Source organism: Ovis aries, chromosome 1, assembly GCF_016772045.2.
Source record: "Ovis aries strain OAR_USU_Benz2616 breed Rambouillet chromosome 1, ARS-UI_Ramb_v3.0, whole genome shotgun sequence".
In the NCBI taxonomy this organism is placed as follows: domain Eukaryota; kingdom Metazoa; phylum Chordata; class Mammalia; order Artiodactyla; family Bovidae; genus Ovis; species Ovis aries.
The window spans coordinates 209,158,684-209,184,052 of record NC_056054.1 but is presented as its reverse complement, the minus strand read 5'-3'; the positions used below and the strand labels follow the sequence as shown (position 1 = coordinate 209,184,052).

At 39.1% G+C, this 25,369-nt stretch overlaps 1 protein-coding gene across 3 annotated transcripts in view; it reads left to right on the top strand.

The window, feature by feature from the left end:
- The window catches only part of KCNMB2 (potassium calcium-activated channel subfamily M regulatory beta subunit 2), a 424,156-nt gene that overhangs the window by 163,289 nt on the left and 235,498 nt on the right, over positions 1 to 25,369 (top strand). For all 3 annotated transcript variants that reach the window (XM_060405120.1, XM_060405123.1, XM_027958237.3), the window contains one exon: positions 13,089 to 13,194. In XM_060405120.1, coding sequence (XP_060261103.1) covers positions 13,175 to 13,194 — 20 coding nt within the window. In that variant the 5' untranslated portion in view covers positions 13,089 to 13,174. The remainder of the gene's footprint in view (positions 1 to 13,088; positions 13,195 to 25,369) is intronic.

Genomic DNA, 25,369 nt, shown 5'->3' with positions numbered 1-25,369 from the left:
GATACAATTAGGACTTGGTTCTAAAGAATTGAGTCTTTCTATTACTCAGAACTCTGCATTTAAATGGCAGAAAACAACTCAAACACATCCAAGCAAATACAAATTGTATGGGCTTATTAAGTAAAAATGTGAGGAGTTGCCTAGCTTTGGCATAGCTTTGGTATGGCTAGATACAACTGCTCAAAAATGTCCTCTCCTCATTTCTTGGATGTTTTTCTTATGTTTTGGCTACGTCTTTCAGAAGTGACTCTCCATGTCTTAAAGAGTAGATGGACATCAGCAGCTTCAGACTTATTATAAACTTTGTCCTCAGACAGAGTTTGCCCTCTCTTTAAACACCCAAATATTACCTCAAAGAATAGCAAGGAGAGATAAGAAAGCCTTACTCCATGATCAATGCAAAGAAATAGAGGAGAACAACAGAATGGGAAAGACTAGAGATCTCTTCAATAAAATTAGAGACACCAAGGGAACATTTCATGCAAAGATGAGCTCAATAAAGGACAGAAATGGTATGGACCTAACATAAGCAGAAGATATTAAGAAGAGGTGGGAAAAATACACAGAAGAACTGTACAAAGAAGATCTTCATGACCCAGATAATCATGATGGTGTGATCACCAACCTAGAGCAAGACATTCTGGAATGCGAAGTCAAGTGGACCTTAGGAAGCATCACTACAAACATAAGGTAGTAGAGGTGATGGAATTCCAATTGAGCTATTTCAAAACCTGAAAGATAATGCTGTGAAAGTGTTGCCCTCCATATGCCAGCAAATTTAGAAAACTCAGCAGTGGCCACAGGACTGGAAAAGGTCAGTTTTCATTCCAATCCCAAAGAAAGGCAATGCCAAAGTATGCTCAAACTACTGCACAACTGCCCTCATATCACATGCTAGCAAAGTAATGCTCAAGAGTCTCCAAGTCAGGCTTCAACAGTATGTCAACTTCCATATGTTCAAGCTGGATTTAGGAAAGGCAGAGGAACCAGAGATCAAGGTGCCAACATCTGCTGGATCATGGAAAAAGCAAGAGTTCCAGAAATACATCTACTTCTGCTTTATTGACTATTCCAAAGCCAAATGGTAGAAAATTCTTCAAGAGATGGGAATACCAGACCACCTCACCTGCCTCTTTAGAAACCTGTATGCAGGTCAAGAAGCAGCAGTTAGAACTGGACATGGAACAACAGACTGGTTCCAAATCAAGAAACGAGTATGTCAAGGCTGTATATTGTCACCATGCTTATTTAACTCATATGCAGAGTACAGCATGAGAAACACTGGGCTGAATGAAGCACAAGCTGAAATCAAGATTGCCGGAGAAATATCAATACCCTCATATACACAGATTACACTACCCATATAAGAGAAAGCGAAGAAGAACTAAAGAACCTCTTCATGAAAGTGAAAGAGGAGAGTGAAAAAGTTGGCTTAAAACTAAACATTCAAAAAACTAAGATCATGGTATCTGGTCCCATCACTTCATGGCAAATAGATGGGAAAACAATGGAAATGGTGCTAGACTTTATTTTGGGGGGGGGGGCTCCAAAGTCACTGTAGATGGTGACTGCAGCCATGAAATGAAAAGATGCTTGCTCCTTGGAAGAAAAGTTATGACCAACCTAGACAGCATATTAAAAAGCAAAGACATTACTTTGCCAACAAAGGTCAGTCTACTCAAAGCTCTAGTTTTTCCAGTAGTTATGTATGGATGTGAGAGTTGGACTATAAAGAAAGCTGAGTGCTAAAGAATTGATGCTTTTGAACTGTGGTGTTGGAGAAGACTCTTGAGAGTCCATTGGACAACAAGGAGATCCAACCAGTCCATCCTAAAGGAATTCAGTCCTGAATATTCATTGGAAGGACTGATATTGAAGCTGAAACTCCAATAGTTTGGCCACCTGATGCGAAGAACAGACTCATTTGAAAAGACCCTGATGCTGGGAAAGATTGAAGGCAGGAGGAGAAGGGGATGACAGAGGATGAGACGGTTAGATGGCATCACCAACTCAATGGACATGAGTTTGAGTAAATCCAGGAGCTGATGATCCTGGCATGCTGCAGTTCATGGGGTTGCAAAGAGTCGGACATGACTGAGTGACTGAACTGAACTGAATTACCTCAAAAGAACTGCAGTAAACCTCGCTTGAATTAACTGGTCCTGCGTTTATCACAGTGACCAATCGCAGTGGAGAGAAGGAAAGGTTATTGTGATTTGCTACCTTGTATCATGTGACTACTTCTGTAGGGTAAGGGAGAGGAGTGCCCTTTAATTGATATTCTTATCAGAATTCGATGATTAGAGAAAGAAGCAGCTTCTAAAAGAGAATGATGTAGGAAAAACAAAATAATAAATGTCAACCACAGTTCCCTACCATGATTATTTTCATTCTCTGTTGGTTCCCTCCATGAGCATCCAAAAATTATAGTCAGTTATTTACACACCCCGGACCTCTGAACTTACACTTCCTTGGGGTAGGGAATGTGTTTTCCTCACAATGTGGATCATTGAACATTGTAGGCACTCTCTAATTTAAAGGAATAACTTACACAAAAATACTGTGTAAATTGTAAAGGATGATACAAATGTAAACATTTAGGGGAATACATTTAACTGTCTTTAACCTTCTGAGAGAGTTGAAAGCATTGGAACTTCTGTCTCAAAATTGAGTGATCCTAGGAGATCAAGCAGGGCTGTTTCTGCCAATGGCTTTTCTAACTATGCTTCCTTCAACTCATATCTTTTTATTGCTTGCCCTTTTCCTGATTTATATCATAAAGGAGGTGAAAATAAAATAACTACATTACTACCTGGAAGTATAACTCTTAGAGCACTCATTGTAATATTGTTTCTATTCCTGGCAGTGAGCAAAATACCTGGACTGCAGCCACATCTACTTTCCTTTTTGTTAGTTATCACATCTAATCTGGTCTGCACTGGCTCTTTCTCCTATAGATGATGTTTCTCTTAATACTCAGGATGAATTGGTTTGTGACTAATACTCTCAAAATATTTTCAGCACCATATAAGTCATTGCCACCTTGAAAGTTTCATCTATCACCTATTTTCCTAGAATTTTATTTCTAAGCTTCTCTCTTAAGGCTTTCTGATTATCATGCATTTACAATTACATTAGGGAGACAATTCCAGGAGACAGTGGAGGACAGAGGAGCCTAGTGTGCTGCAGTCCATGGGGTTGCAGAGTTGGACAGGACTTAGTGACTGGACAACAACAGGGAGACAAATTGTAACTCTCTAAAGGAGGGCCATGCTTTACACATTTTTTTGAAACCATTCACCATGTCCTGCTACACACACACACACACACACACACACACACACACACAATTGCCCTAAAAGTGAATTTTTATTTAACCTGAGAAAGGAAAAAGTAAGCAGAGAAAATGTGAAAATATTTCAGTAAAGATAAGACTATAAAGTCAAGTCTCATTCAAATGAACATTACAGCAATAGTAGCTCACTGTAATTAAAACATTTCCAAGCTCTCTCTGGTCAGTGATCAATAGTAATGATGCCTTTCGCTCTTGCTAAAATAAGTTTCCTTTATTCAAAACTTAGCATAGCAAAGGCTTTATCTCTCAGTTCTTGTCTGCTTAATTGTCAAGAGCCATTGTGGAGGGAAAGAGCCTGAATACTTGATTCTAAGGTGAAAAGTAAGTGGAAAGAGAGCAGAAAACACTAGTTACTACAGCAAAAACCTCCTCAGAAAGAAATGCTGTCAGGAGAAATATGAAACATGGTAGTTTTATTCTTTAGCAAAGGAGGAGGAAATCAGTAATTGAATCCATGGACTCTGCCAAGAAAAAAAGGTACTTTGACCAAAAAGATATGCTATCTTACATAACAGGTTACACAAAAATTTTACCTGTATCATCTGACAAGATGTAACTGTTCAACATATTTATAAAGTAGATATTATATTATACTTTTATCACTTTGCAGATTGAGAAACTGAAATTCAGACTTCAAGTGATTTTTCCAAGAGAGAAAGCAAGCCGTCTTCTGATTTAAACATTTTGTGCTGTTTCCATAACACCACGTCTCTTCTGTTGCCCTCCACAAATTAACCACTTATATTTAAAACACTGAGGCCCTGTGTGCCTTTTGAATATAATCTCAAATTTATTACAATTTCATTCTTTCTACTTTTTTTTAGTTGTCCCACATATATATGTGTATGCTATGGCTTTACTCCTCAAATAGCTTTTTCTGTAGCTCTCCTTTCAACTAGCATCATCTTAAATGTAGATGACATCTAATAATTTAGGTCATGTGTTGGAATAAGATACAAATTATGGTTATAAAATAAAATAACCACAGCTTTTTTCTTATGGTAGATGCTTGATAGTAATATATAAGAAGAACTGGAAAGCATGTTATGCAGTGAAACGAGTCAGCATTGCCTACAATCAAATAATTTAGATCCAACACTGGCTTTATCATCCATCTGCAGCACTGATGAGGAAATAAGGGCAGAAGGAAAAGTCTATGTAAATGTGTAGGCATGTAAAGAGGCCTCAAGGAGGTTGTATCCTAATTATAAAGACAAGGAAGGTCCACTTACAACATTCATTTTGTCTCTCCATTCAAGTTTACACAACTGAGGAGGAAATGGCTTCAACAACTCAAGTTCCATTACTTCTATCATCTTTATGATACAGGCTACTCAACCTCTCAATTCAGTACATTGGACAGCATCTTGACTTGAGTGGGAAAAAAAAAAAAAAAAGAGAGAGAGCCATCTACTGGCCAGGAACCTGAGTGGTCTTGGTACAGAATTGGTTGGAGCAGCTCAGCTGGTAAAGAATCTGCCTGCAATGTGGGAGACCTGGGTTTGATCCCTGGGTTGGGAAGATCCCCTGGGGAAGGGAAAGGCTACCCACTCCAGGATTCTGGCCTGGAGAATTCCATGGACTACACAGATCATGGGGTTGCAAAGAGTTGAACACAGCTGAGCAACTTTCACTTTCACTCCCCCCCCCCAAATCTTTAGATTCTAAAATGAAGGAGAAAAATAAAATTCCTTTTTCATCACGTTTTTCATCATAGCGAGATCTACAGATACCCATTTCCATTCCTTAAACAGGAGAAGCCAGTTCATACAGCCCTGGACAAAGGTAACTGACTAGGGCACAACAGTCCTATTGGGCTCTAGTCAGTTCTAAGGGCTTCCCAGATGACTCAGGTAAAGAATCTGCCTGCCAATGAAGGAGAGGCCAGAGACAAGGGTTCAATCCCTGGGTTGGGAAGATCCCCTGGAGAAGGGAGTGGCAACCTACTCTAGTATTCTTGCCTCGGAGAGCCCATGGACAGAGGAGCCCAGTGGTCCAAGGGGTCGCAAAGAGACAGACACAACTGAGCATGATAATATGCAAGACTAGTGAGTTCTGTATGATCTTGCCATACTAATTACTTTGCAGATAAAAAGAGCATAAAAAATGGCTAAGCTTTTGACTTTGCTCGCTTTTCAAGTGCTTTGAAGTTTTACCAGAAATGCTTTGAAGTTCCAATTCTGATGTTGCTAATGTATCTTCCCAAGCAACCTCTGATAATGCGTTACTTGGTGACTGAATGTTGAAGGAATATTTGTAAGTGGGGTAAACTGTGTGGATATGTGAATCTACATTTTCCCTTCCCTGTGGATATAATTTCATAGCCTAATTAAGCCAGTTAAATGAACAAGAGATGTGATTCCACCTGAAATTCTCTTTCCTCTGCACAAAAGTATTTCCCTTTTTAAAAAAGTAATTCAACTTTGTGTCTTGACCCAGCCACCCATCCTTAGTATATATTCCATGCAGCTAGTTCTAGAAAATGTCCTAGTTGCTTGAAGAAATAATCATAATAACATTCATAAAGGTAAAATTTTTACCACCATTCATAAAAATTCTTACATTTGCACATTAATTTATAGAGGGAAAACAGATCAGACAGAGGGTAAACCTAAGTTTCTAGAGTAGATACTTATATGAAAGCATTTTGAAGAAAGATTCTCCTGTAATATTTATGATCTCTAGCTACTGATATTCTTCAAGAATACCTTGTTTTGAAAGAATGCATAAATTAAGCACTTCTAATACTGAAGATGTTGTTTCCATGGATTATTAGAGTGACCATCTAAAATAGTTAAAGCAGGAATCAGTTACCCCGTTTTAAGGACGAACAAACTGAAACTGAACCTCAGAGAAATCAGTTAATTTCTGTAAGTCACATAACTAGTATGAACAAGGGCTGGGTCTCAAACCCAGCTCCACCAGTTCAAGCACTATTCTGCACCACTGCTTCTCATGTACCTATGGACATACATATCGGACCCCTCCTCCACAAAGGTAGATAATAATCCACTTGCCTCTCTTTTCATGTGTTCATATATCCTTCAGTGCATCTTCACTTTATTTCCCAGTGCTGAAGTGAAAATAAGGATAATAAGTAGGTGGACAAGTAGACATAATACGCTTTTTGGAATGGTATTTAATCATGTCGCAAACTTGTTTTAGCCAATAATGCTTAATATTTGATCTTTAAAATTGCTATATATGTGAACAACAATAATAGCAATTTAGAGTGAAGTACTAGTTTACTTGCAGTCTGGTCTCTAAAATGTTCTGACAACACATATCAACTTGAGGAATCATCTCTCCCTATCCCAGTTTTGCCCCCACCAAGGTAAATTTCACATTGTGAAGTTCTGGCCTTGTTTTCCATTTTTAAAACCTCCCAATGGCTCTCTATTGTCCTCAAGATAAGGAATAAACTCCTTAGGATGATGTTCCACCCATCCATGAACTAATCATCATTTCCTCTCCAAACTCCTCCAACACTTTCCTTTCTCTTTCCAACTAAAATGAACAACTTTGCAGTTATCCAAAATAGCCCACGTTATTTTATATCATCATGCCTTTGCCTACAGTCAATCTTCTTTCTGAAAAGTCTCTTCACGCCTTTTGGGTACCCCAAACCTCTACTTGTTTTTCAAAGCCGGCTCAAGCATCTGTCTGTAAAGCTCCTGGAGCATCTTCCTGCTCCTCCACAAAGTAGAGTTGATGATTCTCTTCTTTGTGCATAACTAGATTCGAGTGAACCATCAGGTTCTATGTTGGCACCTATCACAGGATTTTGTAGTCAGTTGTCTGTATGTATCCTTCCATGTTTTATCTTATTGCCCCTGTTCCTGGCACAATATGCAGAGAGATATAGTAGGTGCTCCATAAATGTTTGGGCTTCCGTGTTGGCTCGGACAGTAAAGAATCCACCTGCAATGCAGGAGACCTGGGCTTTACCCCTGGCTTGGGAAGATTCCCCTGGAGGAGGGCATAGCAACCCACTTCAGTATTCCTGCCTGGAAAATCCTCATGAACAAGAAGAGCCTGGCAGGCCACAGCCATGCGGTCGCAAAGAGTCAGACATGACTGAGTGACTAAGCACACATACCATAAATGTTCACCATGTGATCAATGAAGGCATGAATACCCATTTAACAGATGGGGATTATAAGCAAACTCGTTGTTAGTCACTCAGTTGTGTCTGATTCTTTGTGACCCCATGGACTGTAGCATGCCAGGCTCCTCTGTCCATGGGATTCTCCAGGCAAGAATACTGGAATGGGTTGCCATTTCCTTCTCCATATAAGCAAACATATGGGTAACTAATAAAACAGAAATTCATTGATTTTTCTCAAGGTCACAACCATCTAAAGATAAAATATTATCTTGTCTGGTACCCTATTCTAACTAATATTAATGTAAGATTATCAAGGATCTCAAACATATGATCTTGGTATATAATAACATAGTTGTTTAGGATCTTATGCCTAATGAGAATAAAAAGATTTATTTATGTTAGCAAAATTCTAGTGCCGTCTCTTCTGCACCTGAGCAAGACTTGTGATCTTGCACATTCTAGTTGTTGGCCACTTTGCATCCCCCTCTTTCAGTCCTGCATCTTTAAAAATAAAATAGCAAGATGAAACAAAGGGAAATTCCAGTGTTTTTGAGGAAAATATGGATCCTTTCGATAATGAATGATCTTAATCACTCCAGACTCAGTCCTCTGAATACCACTTACATAGTAAGAAATGCAATCACCAAATCTAAAGAACTTCGTTGAGACGTGGAATGAAAGGTTATGATTTTGAAGAATAAAATCTAAACAAAGGCTTGAAAAAGAAATAAAAAAATGGGTCTGGCACCTAGTTCACTAATTTTATAATTGAATGCCTATCTTAAGTGTTATTTTTGATCATTTTTTCACAAATTTATACAACAATATGGGAGGTTTTCAAAAACTGCTGTGGACATTGTGTGGGTTATAATGCAAACATATCTACAGATAGAAATATTTTTTAAACAAATATATTTGAAGAAAGAAATATTTTAATAACAACTCCCAAGTTTATAATTTAAGGTCTCATTATTAGTATAGATAAGTGCAATCAGAGTTCATGGAACTGCCTTGCATTCAGTCTTAAAATCAGTTAAATACTGAAACAAAGATTTTATTTTGTAACAATGTTGTGATGGACCATAAACACTGTGAGCAATGCAATAACAGGATTTAGCCTCTGCCTTCTAGACGCTTAGTGTCTAATGGCAACGGTAAAACATTTATACAAATAAAGCCTATGATCCATGCTAAAGGAGAGATCAACATGATAAAGTATATAGAAAAATTCCCCACCTAGAGGAAATCAAGGGCTTTCCTGATCTCTCAGTTGGTAAAGAATCCACCTGCAATTCAGGAGACCCCGGTTCAATTCCTGGGTCGAGAAGAGCCTCTGGAGAAGGAATAAGCTACCCACTCCTGTATTCTTGGGCTTCCCTCATGGCTCAGCTGGTAAAGAATCCACCTGCAATCTGGGAGACCAGGGTTCGATCCCTGGGTTGGGAAGATCCCCTAGAAAAAGGAAAGGCTACTCACTCCAGCATCCTGGCCTAGAGAATTCCATGGACTGTATAGTCCATGGGGTCACAAAGAGTCAGACATGACTGAGTGACTTTCACTTTCGCTTCAGAGGAAATCAAGATCCACTTTATGGAGAGGAGTTGCTTTCAGGAACAAATAGCATAATAGATATATTAAAGCACTTTGAAACCACAAAATCCTGCTCCAATATTGGATGATTTTTTCCCAAGAGCCAAATGGAACAGGTTGCACTCTAAAGCACGCATCAAGAAGGATAGCTGAATTAGGCACTTTTGGAGATAAAAACGTAGGTCCACTGCTGCTGCTGCTAAGGGCACACAAATCAAGAAAATACACATTACACTCCAGACAAAGAGATGCCAGGAGGAGTAGGTCCTCCTGGAGGAAGAGCTGCCTGCAGACACTAGTTCGGAGACCTGAGTTGCACTGAGGCCCTAAGCAGCAAGACTTGTACTTCTTCACTCTGTCTCCACCCCTTTAACTTGACTCTTCATAGGGCCCCTCTCCCTCTCACTGCAGAACCTCATGATCTTTCTTTTACCCAGCATATGTTTTCTCTCTCTGCTCTGTGAGCATTTCTCCTTCATATTCTGCTTGCCCTTACCCAACTTGGTCTCAGTCTCTACATTAGGGCTGCCTTCTCTACGTACATCTTTTTCAAGCCAGGTCATGTCAAATATCCCTGTGGAGCTTAAGGATGGGCTGCCCTAGAGTGAGGTGCCCAACTATTGTCCGATCAGCTTTGATCAAAGGGAAAGGGTCAAGTGGCTCAAAATATGACTGTTTGGTCTTTCTCTTCCATTCACACATTTATTTATTCATTCTTCACCTGTTGTTTCATGTATTAGATGATACAATGTGAACAAGACTTCCTGTTTAAAAAGTCCCTATCTTTACCATGCTTTCATTCTTATTTGGAGAGACAATAATAAAAATAAGAAAACAAGCAAGATAAATTCAGCTGGTGATAAATGCTACAGAAATATTACTAATAATATAACACTAAATAAGAATAACTGGAAGTGGGGAAGAAGAGATGCTAATTTTGGCTGGGTGGTTACATAAGGCCGTGGTATTCAATAAGTAAAGGAACAGAATGAGCAGTGTGGTTCAGTAATGGGTTATTTTATAACCACCAGCAACATGTATCTGCTAAGTCATCACACCAGTTCTCCTCCCAACCAAGATTAAAATGAATACATCAAGCTTAAAATGTACATACAAGTTATTATAAGCAATGAAGAATCAACTTACAAACATGTAGAAGCACAAATCCAATACAATGCACACATATTCTAGTGATAGTAAGAAATAATGGCAATCGGCTAAGATTCCTATTCCACAGGATTGTTAACAGGTTAAAAGCCAGTAGGATATCAAGCATGTAAAAGCAATTTTAGATATGAGGGATCATAATCTTTACTATTAATAAAGTAGAATGAAGAGAAGGACACTGAATCCCAAGCCAAGCAGATACCAGCAATTCCACGTTTTAGAAATTCTGAGTAACCCAAAAATGCTTATAATATTTCCCTGGTGGCTTAGACAGTAAAGAATCCACCTGCAATGTGGGAGACCTGGGTTAAATCCCTGGGTTGGGAAGATCCCCTGGAGAAGAGATGGCCCACCCACTCCAGTATTCTGGCCTGGAGAATTCCATGGACGGGGGCAGGCTACAGTCCATGGGATTGCAAAGAGTCAGACATGACTGAGTGATTAAGAGCAGTACATCAGTAAGTTATTTAACTTTTCTAAAACTCAGCTTTTTTCATTGGTAAAATTTATGATTGAAAGAGATGGTATATATAAAATTTGGGGCACAAAATAAGAACTCAATGATCTTAGTCCTCTTTCAAGATAGAATAATTTTCTATACATACAATGGATTATAGTAGAAACAGAAATAATGTGCTTTGAGTTCAGTATAATTTACGGTTTAGAACTTTAAGTGAACAGACCAAGTGCACATTATTTACTTGATGTATGAAATGGCTGCCTTAGAGTTATTAATACATTTTAAAATACAGGTTTCAGAAATAAAAAAGCTATTATAAAAATTGCTATTATACTGACAGGATAATTGACTGTTTAAAATATGATCCATCTGCTATTTGCATTTCACAAAGTAATGTAAGCAATTACATTATATTCATTGGCTAATCCTATTCTAATCATTGGCTAGATCTCATTTTCTCATCTAAACCAGAATTAAGTTATACAAATACAAAAAGGAAACTCAATAATGTCAAGCTTCAGTCTCTTTTTGGCTGAGAACTTGTGATAAATATTATTTAATTCAGTAGTTGGAGATGGTATTCTGTGACCATAAAGATGCAGTTCAAAAAATTGAATGATATTATTTTCAAATATAACTGAGTCACAGAATGTTAGAACCATAATGAATTGCCCTTGATTAGAACTTACACCATGATGACCTCAAGAAGATAAAATTTGGAAGCAGAAGATAAAATTCCTTCCTAAGACTAAAACTTAAGGGCTTCCCTTGGCATTCAGATGGTAAAGAATTTGCCTGGAAGGTGGGAGATCTGGGTTTGATTCCTGGGTCAGGAAGATCCCCTGGAGAAGGAAATGACCACCCACTCCAGTATTCTCACCAAGAGAATTCCACGAACAAAGAGCCTGGCGGACTATAGTCCATAGGGTTACAAAGGGTCAGACATGACTGAGCGACTAACAGCAAATCTAAAATTTACTAGCTGTGTAATCCTGGGAAGCTACTTAAACTTTCTGAGCCTCAGAACTCTCATTTATAAAAAATGTCTACCCTACTCTCTTCACAGGGCTGTTCTGAGGAACAAATGAGATAATGCACACAGAATCACTCAGAAAACTCTGAAACACTAAAATAGAAAGGAAGAAACAAGGCAGAGATAGTGGCTCCTTTATTTGAGCTCCCATGGAAGGCTATTCACTGCAGTCCATAGTATTCTAATCACCTGTGCTCTTAGTCTGAGCGTGATACTATAGCAGGAGGGTAGAAACCCGGAGTCTGTGCAGCCCTGGACTAAACCATCTGCTCTCAGCAGCCAGGAAAATCTGGGTTGAAATCAATTATTTAACCAGAAACAGTGTTATCTGGTGATGTTCTGTTTTGCCCAACTTCTACAAGAAAACTCACAAAGGAGATATACGGAAAGGAAAGAGCAGCTAACAAAGAGGTTCTCCTGGTTGAGGGGGTTAACATCTCGGCTTCAAGAAGGTGATGAAAGGGGTAAGCTTATAGTTTTTCCATCCCAGCCAACAGACAAGTTTAGTGGCTCCAGAGTAGTCCATTGTTCACTAGAAAAATCCTGAACAAGAATGAGAAATCGGTCCAAGGTTCCAGTAGTAAAGAACTCTTACATTTATAGACTAAGATAAATTGGTCAGGCTTAGAGGGAGATGTTGTCCCCAAGCAATATGTGTTCTGATGTTACCGAAGAGTCTCTTCAACCTCATATAAGTCCTCTCTCCCCATTTCCTTCTCCAAGAACCAAAGTTTGTATTGAAAACTCATCCCTATTTCTTGATTTGAGTCCGAACAGTCAGATTTCTAAGATATTAATATCAAGTAATTAATACTCAAATGCACTCTCTTGATGAAAGGGCAAGCTAATCATCACACCTGTTGTTTTGCACTGGCAAAAGATTTCAAATATCTTCCTCCATTCGACTCAAAAAACAAACAGAAACCATCTGAGGCAGAGCCACTGTTTACATACTGCATTTGTGCGCACCCATCACTGTTCGTACTTCTAACAAGGAGTGTTTGCCAACATTTTCAGATTCAGCAGCAAGGCTCTTCTTGACAGACTGTGAGAAGAGTCCACAGAGGAAATCCATCATCTGATCAAGGCTAACGGGCAAATGAAAACTCTCTGGGCAGGATCCTCTTTCCTTCACTTAGATTTCAGAACAGAAAGCGCACACAGAACAGAAAGCAGATCTCTCCATGCAATTAGCAACTCTAAAAGTGTTTGTGGTTATAAGACTTTGGCAGAACTTGATGAAAACATCATCATCAGAATACACTTGTACAAGCTCTAATTTCAGTGGCTCTTTTGTCCCACATGATGCATGATGAAATTTATGAAGGTCTGTTTTCCCCCCTCAGGCTCATTTCTTTTCTTTTTTTTTCCACAGAGCCAATCTGCATCACTTAAATCCAAACTATTATATTAGCCATCCTTTTCACTAGACTAGAGAACTTCTTTTTAATTGTCCATATCATGGCCACCATGCATCAAAGGTAGGATCATTATTTTCCACTTACTTTCTCTTCTAGAGACCCAAATTCGTATAGGAAGAGTTTTTAGGATTAGGAAGAGGAGACAGAGACTGGGAGCAGATTTCATCAGCAGCAATTTGATCTGGGTCTTTCACTAAACCAAGCCTGGGACACTTCATATAATACCATATTCAGGGTTCAGTCTGACTTGTTTTCCTTACTTACATAGGCTAGACTAAATGGGACCTGACCTAGAGACTTGGGCATCCAAGGAAAGCTGCCTGAATAATTTTGCAGCTTTATTATTAAAGCAATATAACGTTAGTTTCCTGGGGCACTTGTAGTCTCACTTAAAATGTGTGTAAAGTGCTTTATTGGAGATTATAGCACTATTGGGAGAACGAGCAAAAGCAATCATTTATATGATAATTTGAGATGATAATTTAGGAATGATTCATTCTCATAAATGTTCCACACTGTGTGTAAGTTTATTACTTACAGAGGTCCCATCCAGAAAGTAACGCCTTTTATAAAGCAGTCTTTAATTTCCTTTTGTGTTTTCTATATGGGTAGATTGGCATATGAAACAGTGCGTTTTTAAGGAGGGAGGTCTTCCACAGCTCGCTTTCCTCCGTTTTTCTGCTCCATGCTCTCTGCCTCATTCACACAAACTGGGGTAACTGGCATGGGCACATTACTGGAGCAATAGGGGACACTATGGAGGGAATTCAAGTGTGGAATGGGGGTCTGACTAGATGAATTCTAACTTTCCTTCCCACTCTGACTTTCCCCTGCCCTAAACAGGAGTTGTAAATAATTTCTGGCTGCAAAGATGTGCAGAGATCCAAATCAAAACAGAATTTTGTGGTATGTCACTGGACATAACTGTGGCTATAGGTCAAACAGGAAGGCTAAGGATGTACTATTTTAGTCAACATTTTATTTCAGCTTAAAATAAATCCTGGGTCTTTAACAGTCAGTTTTTGAAGGCAGTCTCTTATGTTATGGTCTTTCTCAGAAGAAGAGGGGAATGCAGGAAGTTTCTAAAATCATGAAGATGAAAATACTAATCTCTACTAATAAAATACGTAGAGGGCTGATAAAAGGTAAAATTGATACAAGGTAAAGGTGGCTAAAGATCTTATCCTATTTTTTTTCAGGTAGGTAGATAAAAACATATTTTCTCTAAACATTTTTCTTCTCAATGTTTTTCTGGTAGCCTAAGTTATATGTGATTGCATGCCCTTTACCTTCACAAAAGATAACAATTACTAAGATGTTATTGAATATTATTTTCTGTTTGTATGTATATTTTGTGTTAGAGTTTTTAATTTTTGTAGTCAAATATGCCAGTCTTTTCCCTCTTATCATTTTCCTTATGGTTTCAGGGTTAGATGTCAAGATTACAAAATTATTCTCCTAAACTATTTCTAAGACAATATATTTTTTTTTGATTCAGAATTTTATTCTACCTAAAATTTGTTTTGAATTGTATAAAAGGAATATTCTTTTTTTTCCAAATGGGTATAATAAGATAGTCTCTTCTTCCTTACTGATTTGAAATGCCATGATTATTGGGATGAAGGATATTTGTATTTCTATATACAGGATATACAAAATTCGTATCCTATTCTGCTCCATTGGTCTATTTATCTTTTCTTCTACTGATACTGTTTGGGTGTTAATTTCTGAGGATATTATAGTATTTTTCTGTCTACTAGGGAAAATTTTTAACCATTCTTGACAGATAACTCCTAGTAAATTTTCCAGCAGAGATGAACTATCCCAGGTTGAGCCAAAGCCTGGGAAGTGTTAGGAAATAGAGGGTAGAAAAAGGAGCCCTGGGGTCCAAGGCTCTTTCTCCCTTAATAAACAGAATTTAGTAGGTTGACCATATTTGCCTGTGATCTTTCTGTGGGAGGTGTCAGGGGAGTTTACCTGACCCGCTAGGAGATAGCAGGTGGCAGAGCACCTGTTCGGGCAGGAAAGTTAGAACAGGGAAAGACACCAGGAGAGAAACAGTCTCATTCCAACTGGAAGCTGAATGAGAGGTTAAAAGCCCAGCCACTACCACCAGAGGTTAAAAACAGAAGAGCTTTATCAACAAATGAATCATTTAACTAATGGGCTGAATGATTTTCAGGGAACTGTGGGCAGGGAGATGGCAGAAAGTAACTAGAACTCTGTCAGTAGAGTATGTTAGCAAACCACAAATGAAGCCTCTTCATTTACTCCTCACCACATATGAGTTTATAAAAGCAAAAGTTTGGTCTTTGTGGAAAGGGATCCTTGTTAAAAATAATGTTTTTATTAATTTTATTATGTACAAGAAACACACAAACATACGTCTGTGAGTTCAAATATTTAATTTTATAATTTATAATTTTATTTTACATATCTATATATCATGTGTGTGTGTGTATATATACACACCTTCATTTGGGTAGCTCCTATTGAAGATGCTGAGGCTCAGCAACCCATCATCATCACACTACTTAGAGGACCATAGGTCATTATTGCACTCCTCCAAACCTCAGGCTCCTCACAGAGAAAACACAAGCATCTATGCAAAGCACTGTCACGAGTAATTTATGAGATAATGGATACAAAACATGTGGCACAGAGCCTGGCACAAAAAAAAGAGCTCAACAGCTAATAACTGTTCAGGTCACACAACTATTAGATGACCACACAGAGTCTGTGTGAGTAGAATGATTCCCTCTCGGGCTCACATCAAATAAATACTTATTAGGTTGGGATTTTTAACCATCTCCTGCAGGATAAAAAGGTACTTTAGTAGAAAGGAAGGTAAATATTTACATAAAAAGAAAATTATTTAAAATATAAGTTCACTATGAAACACATGTAATAGGTTTTTACTCCAACATTTCAACAGCTCAGCTTTCATCTTCCAAGCCCTCCAGTCAGGTGAGCAGATTTCCAGACCCCAGATTTCTGACAGAAGCACTAAAAATTACTCAGTTTTGTCCATACACTTGGTTCCACCCAAGGCTACATTCACACTCGGAAGCCTGTGCTGATCCAAAGGGATACTGTCTGTGGAGCCAACAGAGCAACCCCGTCTCTTTCCAGATGGACCACGGTGATGGTTCAGATGTGGCCCGTACATTCCAGAGCTCAGACACAGCTCTGTCAGCTAACCCAGCCAGGACCCATTTGCATCTGTAAAGGGTCTGTGTGAGGCCATCTGGAAGGGTCTGAGCTGGTCACCTCAGAACATTCTAGTAGGCATTCAATAAGCACTTGCTGGTTAACTGATTGAAATGGCAGGGCAAGGCGAAAGCTTGGGCTCAGAACTTCATTTTGCCATTCTCTAAAGCAAGAGGCCTAAAGAAACTCCAAACACTTCGAATTGTTTGTTTGAGGTGTGAATCTTTCTAATGACCTTCTTAGCTAAAGCCACAAAGAGATGGGATCAAGTCAGATCTGTTTGCATATCAGCACACTAAAAATGACTGGCCCCAAAGAATGGCAGTGAGAGGAAAGGCTTGGCATGAATTAAAATGATTGAGATTTAGGAAATTTTCACAGAGAAATTGCATCTACCCGTTTTCTTTCTTCCTCTTCCCTCTCTCTCGTTTAGTGCTAGGTCATAATGACAGATGGGAGGAAAGAAGGGAGAATGGACTTTTCAAGAAGAGTTAGTGTGACAATTTTATCTGTCCTTTTGTCCCTCCCCTCTTTTATCCCCCTCGTAGTAAACACATTATGCTACTCAAGTGGAACATGAATTTTGTTGACATTGGGTTTAAGAAAAGGAGGATTTTTCAAATTTTCAATTTTCAAAAAGGGATACTTTTCTATATTTTATATCTACAACTTTAGTTTCTGTCATAACAAAACAGATAACATAATCAATCACATGAAAATATGTTTTGGAAAATTAAAAGAATTGCCCACTGTCCCACTACTTAGACATAAGAGCTGACATTTATTGAGAACTTTCTACATGCCAGGCACTTTAGCAAGAGCTTGATGCATTAGCTTGTTTACTTCTCACAACACCACCATGAAGTAAGCACTGTTATCGTCCATCTACAGTTGAAATTAAGGCACAGAGTAGTTGAGTAACTTGCCCAGAGTCACACAGCTTGTATTAGTAAAAACAATACTCCAGCCCAGAAGTCTGATTCTGATGTCCATACTATCAGCCACCCTACTTTCATCTAATACTTTAATTATGCTTTAAAATAAAGTTAAACCCATACTACAATTAAAAGTTTGGAGCAGGACTCATACACTTTTTTCCCCAAAACAAGGGAGATTCCATAGACCCTATCTGAATGAAAGAAAAGGCATATCTATTAACTTTATTTCCAAATTTCTATGATGTTGCATGAGTCATTATAAAACAAAGACCATAAGATTAGTAACTGAAAGTAAATTACTTTAAAATTTTGCCTAGGAAACATTAAAAAGTGGTATGATCTAGAATGGAGAAGAGGCTGATGTCTCATAAATCCCTTTTTGATGGGACTTTTTAATTTTAATTTTATTCTTTGAATTGCATGATTACCAGGATTTCACTGCTTTTCCTTCTTCAGAGCTCACTTTTTTTCTAGAATCTTCTGCTCTACCCAGGGAGCTCTAAGGTATGCAAATGGAGCTTATGGACTCTGCTTCCTCCAAAAATGTTTCCTGTGCTCAGCCCTGGACCTCCCTTGGGGGAGGAACCATTCCCTATCCTCCTTGCCTTAGACCAATTTTCCCATGGAAACTCACTATGAAGAAAGCAGCCCTCAGCCAGAGCTTCCCATGAGTAGCACAAAGAGGTCACCCAGCATGCATTTATACAGTAGACCCTTGGATCCACATGTAACTTATAGTCAGCCTTCCTTATCTGAGGTTGCTCCACACTTCCAGGTTAATCAACCACGGACCATGTGTTAATAGTATCATATTTACCATTGAAAAATACCCGCAGATAAGTAGATCCACCACAGTTCCAACCCCTGCTTTCAAGAATCAACTATAATAAAATGTCTGTATCAAGGGCTGAAGGGCAGCTTGGCCTCAGGAGGAGAATGCAGGTACCTGGATGCTAAGTTTGACTTTAAGGCACCACCCATTCCTGCTATAGGCAAACCCTTTAACTTCTTTGGTCATAATCATTACTCTCAAAAATGAAGGCATGGACTCAAACAGTGCCTTCCTGCGACACCCAGGGCTCTGATGTACAGGATCAGGTGCCAGTCGACAGGCTGACAAAATCAGACCTAGCCTTTCCCAATGTCTTAGCTTCATTCAGAGCAATTCTGCCTTTATCTTTTTATATTTGGGAATTCCATATAAATTTTGATTGAAAAAAGATTCTGCAGCTAATTTTTTTTTTTTTACATTACTGGATTACAGTATTCCTAAAGTCTGTTTCAGCCGCATGTGATTTTTTGAAATAATAACCCAATTGAAGTTTGTATATTTCTGTGCAAGACCAAGAGAGTGTGTCACCACCACATCTGTAGTATATATTGTATTCTAGAAGCCTTTATATATTTTTTAGCCTTTTGCTTTCACTAGCCATATTTATGAAGGGTCTGAATTATCTTAATCACACCAGCAGCTATAGATCTGGTTCAGGCTACATAATGTGTGATCTCTTACTCCTAGCCCTCAAGAAAAGCATTTCCAAAAGGCATAGTTTGACAGCATTATTTCAGACTCTGGAAAACCAGGAGTTCTAAGTGGAATACAAAAGTGACACTGATGAGCCTCTGCCTCCCCCAAAGGACTGATCACATCTGGTTTCCTAGACAGACGTTCACTGAGGACACAGACATCATTTAATGTTTATGTTTATCTCAGACTCTCCTAAGAAATGATACAGATGTGAAATGCATCAAAATTAGGAGAACTTGATACTCAGATTGCTGGGAAGGGGTGTTTGGATTTATAATTATCATGTTATGCTGGCATCAGCCAGGAAATATTCCATGATGGTCTGTATTTTTCATAAAAACAGATATTTAGTAGGGAAGAACTTTTTAAAAAGTATAATGCTTGTCAGCCTAAGATCTGGGAAATACTATAGTCTATTTGTAATCTATATGCTTTTTTTCTTTTTTCTTTTTTTGGTAAATTCATTGTTCATACCTACATATTTTGTTTCACTTAAGTCACTCCCAAATTATGGTACATAGACCATCTATATTAGTATCACGGTGGAGAGGTACTTTAGAAAAGTGGAAGTTTATAGTGAATCAGAACCTCTGCAAGAAGAAACTGTGTTGTTAGCATGCTTTCTGGGGCTTCTAAAGCACAGTAAAATTATTTTACTTTGTGCGTGATTCTTTTGCTGTAATATGGCCGGGGAATACATCATTTGTATATTCCAAATGTTTTGGCCACCAAAGGTATGAGGTTGGCAAGTCCCCTGGCCATTTAATTTAATTTTTTTAGTGAATTAGGGACAATTGGAGTAGGATTGAGGTGGAGGTGCTACAGATTATCTCTAAGGTCCCTGCCAATTCAAACATGCTACTCTTGATGCCATTAATATTTAGGATTTCTTCAAGAAAATTAGAGATCCCAAAGGAACATTTCATGCAAAGATGGCCACAATAAAGGACAGAAATGGTATGGACTTAACAGAAGCAGAAGATATTAAGAAAAGGTAGCAAGAATACACTGAAGAACTATACAGAAAAGATCTTCATGATGCAGGTAATCATGGTGGTGTGATCACTGACCTAGAGCCAGAAATCCTGGAGTGTGAAGTCAAGTGGGCCTTAAGAAACATCACTCTGAACAAAGCTAGTGGAGGTGATGGAATTCCAGTTGAGCTACTTCAAATCCTAAAAGATGATGCTGTGAAAGGGCTGTGCTCAATATGCCAGCAAATTTAGAAAACTCAGCAGTGGCCACAGGACTGGAAAAGCTCAATTTTCATTCCAATCCCAAAGAAAGGCAACGCCAAAGAATGCTCAAACTACTGCACAATTGCACTCATCTCACACACTAGCAAAGTAATGCTCAAAATTCTCCAAACCAGGCTTCAGCAGTCTGTGAACCTCGAACTTCTAGATGTTCAAGCTGGATTTAGAAAAGGCAGAGGAACAAGAGATCAAATTGCCAACGTTTATTGGATCATCAAAAAAGTGAGAGAGTTCCAGAAAAACATCTACTTCTGCTTTATTGACTATGGCAAAGCCTTTAACTATGTGGATCACAACAAACTGTGGAAAATTCTTAATAGATGCCAGACCACTTGACCTGCCTCCTGAGAAATCTGTATGCAGGTCAAGAAGCAACAGTTAGAACTGGACATGGAACAACAGACTGGTTCCAAATAGGAAAAGGAGTGCGTCAGACTATATATTGTCACTCATTGGCTCCCATGGTAAAGCGTCTGCCTGCAATGCGGGAGACTCGAGTTCGATTCCTGGGTCGGGAAGGTCGCCTGGAGAAGGAAATGGCAATCCACTCCAGCACTCTTGCCTGGAAAAATCCCATGGACGGAGGAGCCTGACAGGCTATACAGTCCGTGAAGTCACAGAGTCGGACACGACTGAGCAACTTCACTTTCTCCTTATTTAACTTTTATGCAGAGTACATCACGAGAAATGCTGGACTGGATGAAGCACAAGCTAGAATCAAGATTGCGGGGAGAAATATCAATAACCTCAGATATGCAGATAACACCACACTTATGGCAGAAAGCAAAGAAGGACTAAAGAGCCTCTTGACGAAAGTGAAAGAGGAGAGTGAAAAAGTTGGCTTAAAATTCAACATTCAGAAAACTAAGATCATGGCATCTGATCTCATCACTTCATGGCAAATAGATGGGGAAGCGGTGGCTGACTTTATTTTGGGGGGCTCCAAAGTCACTGCAGATGGTGACTGCAGCCATGAAATTAAAAGACACTTGCTCCTTGGAAGAAAAGTTATGACCAACCTAGACAGCATATCAAAAAGCAGAAACATTACTTTGCCAACAAAGGTCCATCTAATCAAAGCTCTGGTTTTTCCAGTAGTCATATATGGATGCAAAAGTTAGAAAGTTAGAAAAAAAGTTAGAAAGTGAGAAAGCTGAATGCCGAAGGATTGATGCTTTTGAACTGCGGGGTTGGTAAAGACTCTTGAGAGTCCCTTGGACAGCACGGAGATCCAACCAATACATCCTAAAGGAAATCAGTCCTGAATATTCATTGGAAGGACTGATGCTGAAGCTGAAACTCCAATACTTTGGCCACCTGATGTGAAGAACTGACTCATTGAAAAGGACTCTGATGCTGGGAATTTTTGAAGGTGGGAGAAGGGGATGACAGAGAATGAGATGGTTGGATGGCATCACCAACTCAATGGACATGAGTTTGAGTGAACTCCGGGAGTTGGTAATGGACAGGGAAGCCTGGTGTGCTGTAGTCCAAGGGGTCACACAACTGAGCGACTGAACTGAACTTAAGCTTAGAGGCCAGAGAAGCTTACTACTTTAGGTACTTTTCAGTTAGAGCTAATAGCCATTTTGCTGTTGCTGCTGCTAAGTTGCTTCAGTCATGTCTGACTCTGTGCGACCTCATAGACGGCAGCCCACCAGGCTCCTCTGTCCCTGGGATTCTCCAGGCAAGAATACTGGAGTGGGTTGCCATTTCCTTTTCCTAATAGCCATTAAATTGCACATATTCAGCCGGGATAAACAGAAACTTTTTAAATATTTATGTACTTATTTATGATGTGTGAAATAGAAAATGATACATCTGGGAACAAGTTCCAGAAATGAGAAAGTATCTAATAAAGTAAGTGAAACTGCTTCAGCTGGTGAAGAATCCACCTGCAGTGCAAGAAACCTGGGTTCGATCCCTGGGTCGGGAAGATCCCCTGGAGAAGGGCAAGGCTACCTACTCCAGTATTCTGACCTAGAGAATTCCATGAACTGTATAGTCCATGGGGTCACAAAGAGTCGGACACAACTGAACGACTTTCACATAAGAATTCATATATCACTCAACTCCTAGAGAGACAATCAAATGAAATATCTCAAAATTCACATTTAAGAGATACTGTGGTGTCTAGCCAGAGAATACCCCATCAAAAGACATGATTTGGTCCTTTATAAGTCTGCATTATTATTGGATCAGTTAAGGTTTCTGAACTTGTTTCTAAGTAGTTTTTTTCTTTTTTTTTTTTTTTTTTGAGTCACTGATCTGAATCTCCCCTCTGATATTTTCTCTAAAACTAGATGGTGACAAACTTTTATTGATTTTGACCAGTAGTTATTCCAAGTCTATAGTGTGTCATGTTGTGCTTCCTGAAGTACTTTCAATCGTCTTTTTCCAGTGTCCCAGCCATTGACCCGTTGCACCAATGCCTGTGCCATCGCCATCTCCTCCCAGGGGGATACCCAGTTTCAACACATTTTCCTCTCTAAACCTCTAAAATATAAATCTGACTGTTACTCTTCTGCCTAAAACTGTTTATGGGCTACTCATGCCCTGTTGGGATAAAGTCTAAAGTCTTGAACATGACATGCTGGACCATTCATTACCCGGCTAAGCCTATATCTTTTGTACAGCCTTATCCCTAGATAGGAAATTCCAATCATGCTAAGTTCTTAGATAACTATGAATGTGAAGATGCTGTTCCCTTCTTCTGGGATGCTCTCCTCCTTATGTACCCAATTTGCCTGGCATGTTTGATCAATAGTAGGAGAACCGCTGAGGCAAGAACAAAGAATGCAAGGGGAAGACTATTAGGAGACAAGTTGGGAGATAGGAAATAGAGAAGATCATATAGCATCTTATACTCAGAGTGAGATGGAATGTCATTGGAAGGCTTATAGCAAAAAAGTAGCATCGTCTGTTTTGTATTTTAACACTGAGTTCACTATGGCTGCTGTGGTGAGAATGGTCAGCGGGAGTGGGGAAATGTGATAATAGCAGAAGCGGAGAAATCACTTAGGAAGAATCACACTAATTGGAGCAAGAAATTAGTGTAGAAACAGTAGAGAGAGTGGGAAGTTATTAGACTGGATATATTGTGAGTCTAGAGCCTAGTATTTGCTGATGAATTCATGTAGAGTGTGGCAAAAGGAAGAAATCAAGGATGATCCCCAAATTTCGGGTCAGAGCAGTTGGAAAAATGGAGTATTCATTTTTTTGAAACACAACAAGTGAAACACACTTGCAGGGAATAGTAGCAAGATTAGAAGTTCAGTCTTAAGGGTGTTGAATTTGAGGTGGCTATAAGACAGCCAAGGGGGAGTGCACTATAGGCAGTTGGATGTATGAGTCTGGAAATTAAGGGGAGGTGGGTGGTGGTGGTGTATCTAAAGAAATTAATTTGGAAGTTGTCAACAAACATTATTTATTAGTGAGTATAGATAAAAGAAGGGAATGTCAGCACATAAAAACCCTGAAAAAGTGAGATGAATGAATAAGTGAATTAATGAGTTGTACTGATTGAGATGCCAACTTGCAGAGAAAAGTAAATAGTATAAAAGTCTCATATCAGTAACACTCACAGGATTTCATTCTTTACCTTCTTCTCTAATGGAAAACTTGTTGGCAGCTCTCATTTTCTAGAATATACCACTATGAATATAGACATAGTGAATACAAATATCTTTTTTAATATGTCAAATTACTGATGACTTCTTATTCTGTAGTGGCCATATATTTGCAAAAAGAAAAAAATCAATACATCAATATGATGAGGCTGTCAAGTTTTACATGTGGATATAACAGCTTCCCGGTGTAAAGAATCTGCCTGCAATGCAGGAGACCTGGGCTCAGTCCCTGGGTCAGGAAGATATCCTGGAGGAAGAAATGGCAACCTATTCCAGTATTCTTGCCTGGAGAAGCCCATGGACAGAGAAGCTTGGAGGATTACAGTCCATGGGTCACAAAGAGTAGGACATGACTGAGTGACTATCACTTTCACTTCACTTTCATCACAGCTACAAGAGATATTTGAACACATTAAAAATTCCTCACATCCTCACATGATGGTTTCCAGTTTACAATGTGCTCTATCTTCATCACCTCTGACTTTGAGTCTCATGACATCCATACGTTTGGCATATGGGCAATATTGTCCCCTACTTAAATATGAACAAACTCAGGCTCAGGAGGCAAAGTCATTTGTGTGCTTAGATGGGTGAGTCCTCCTGGCTTGAATCCTGGTGGTCCAATGAGTGCCCCACTCCATTTCTGCATGTCACCTTCATGAGGATCTCAAGGTCTGCCCCATCCTTGGCTGCAGCCCAGTAAAATTTTCACAGAGTGGGAAGAGGCATGATCCCACTTCCATCTCATAGAAAAGACAGAAAATAACTGGTCTTCAGTGGATACCATTTAGCAGCTCAATTGCTCTGCATATGTTGTGGAACTGGGTTGAATCACCTTGAAGCACCCTCAGGCATAGGATCCCAGGCTTTCCAAAACAGTGCTGGGAAGGAGAATAGTGACCCTGAAAAGTATCTGGACTCACCAACCACTTAACCACCTCACTCCCGTCAGCTTTTGCCTCCCTCGTGCTTAGATTTGAACCCTCAGATGCCAAAACATACATCTGTCCCCCACTCAGATCTGATGTCTCTCCAGCATTAGCCTCCCATCTTGGACACTTTCCCTTTAGGAACTAAGTTTCTAAGTCCTACCTACACATTTCCCCCCATCCAAATACAGACGACCTATTTTAACAACTCCTCAATGACAATGCAGAATAAGAGCATAAATCACTGCTTTTACACTTGCTACACCCTTAGCCCTTACCCATGTTATCTATGCTGCATGACGGTCATAAGCAGAAAGACATTATTTTACAAATGAAGAAACAAACTCAGAATGACATGGCCAAACTCCTACAGTCAGATATCTGCTATTAATTGGAAGAATTCAGATGTGAATCTAAGTCCTCATTACTCCAAAATCCAAACTCTTTCCTTCATCCTTAACTCTGCACTACTTCCTCCTCTCATTAGAACCCTGTTTCATTCTCTGTAAGACAACATCAACAGTCTAAATTATATCTATTTTTGCCCTCTGGATGAGGTTAATTTTTTCTTGATTCTGCCTTAAACAATCCAACAAAATTTTCCATGGTCTTCTCCCTTCTTTGTCTCCACATCCCCACTACCACCACCTTGAGGGGTGTTAAAACTTTGTTAGAATTGGTGAAGTCCAGGAATGAACCAAGTATCTTTACAACAGCAAGACTGAAAGGAACTTCCATATGTCTA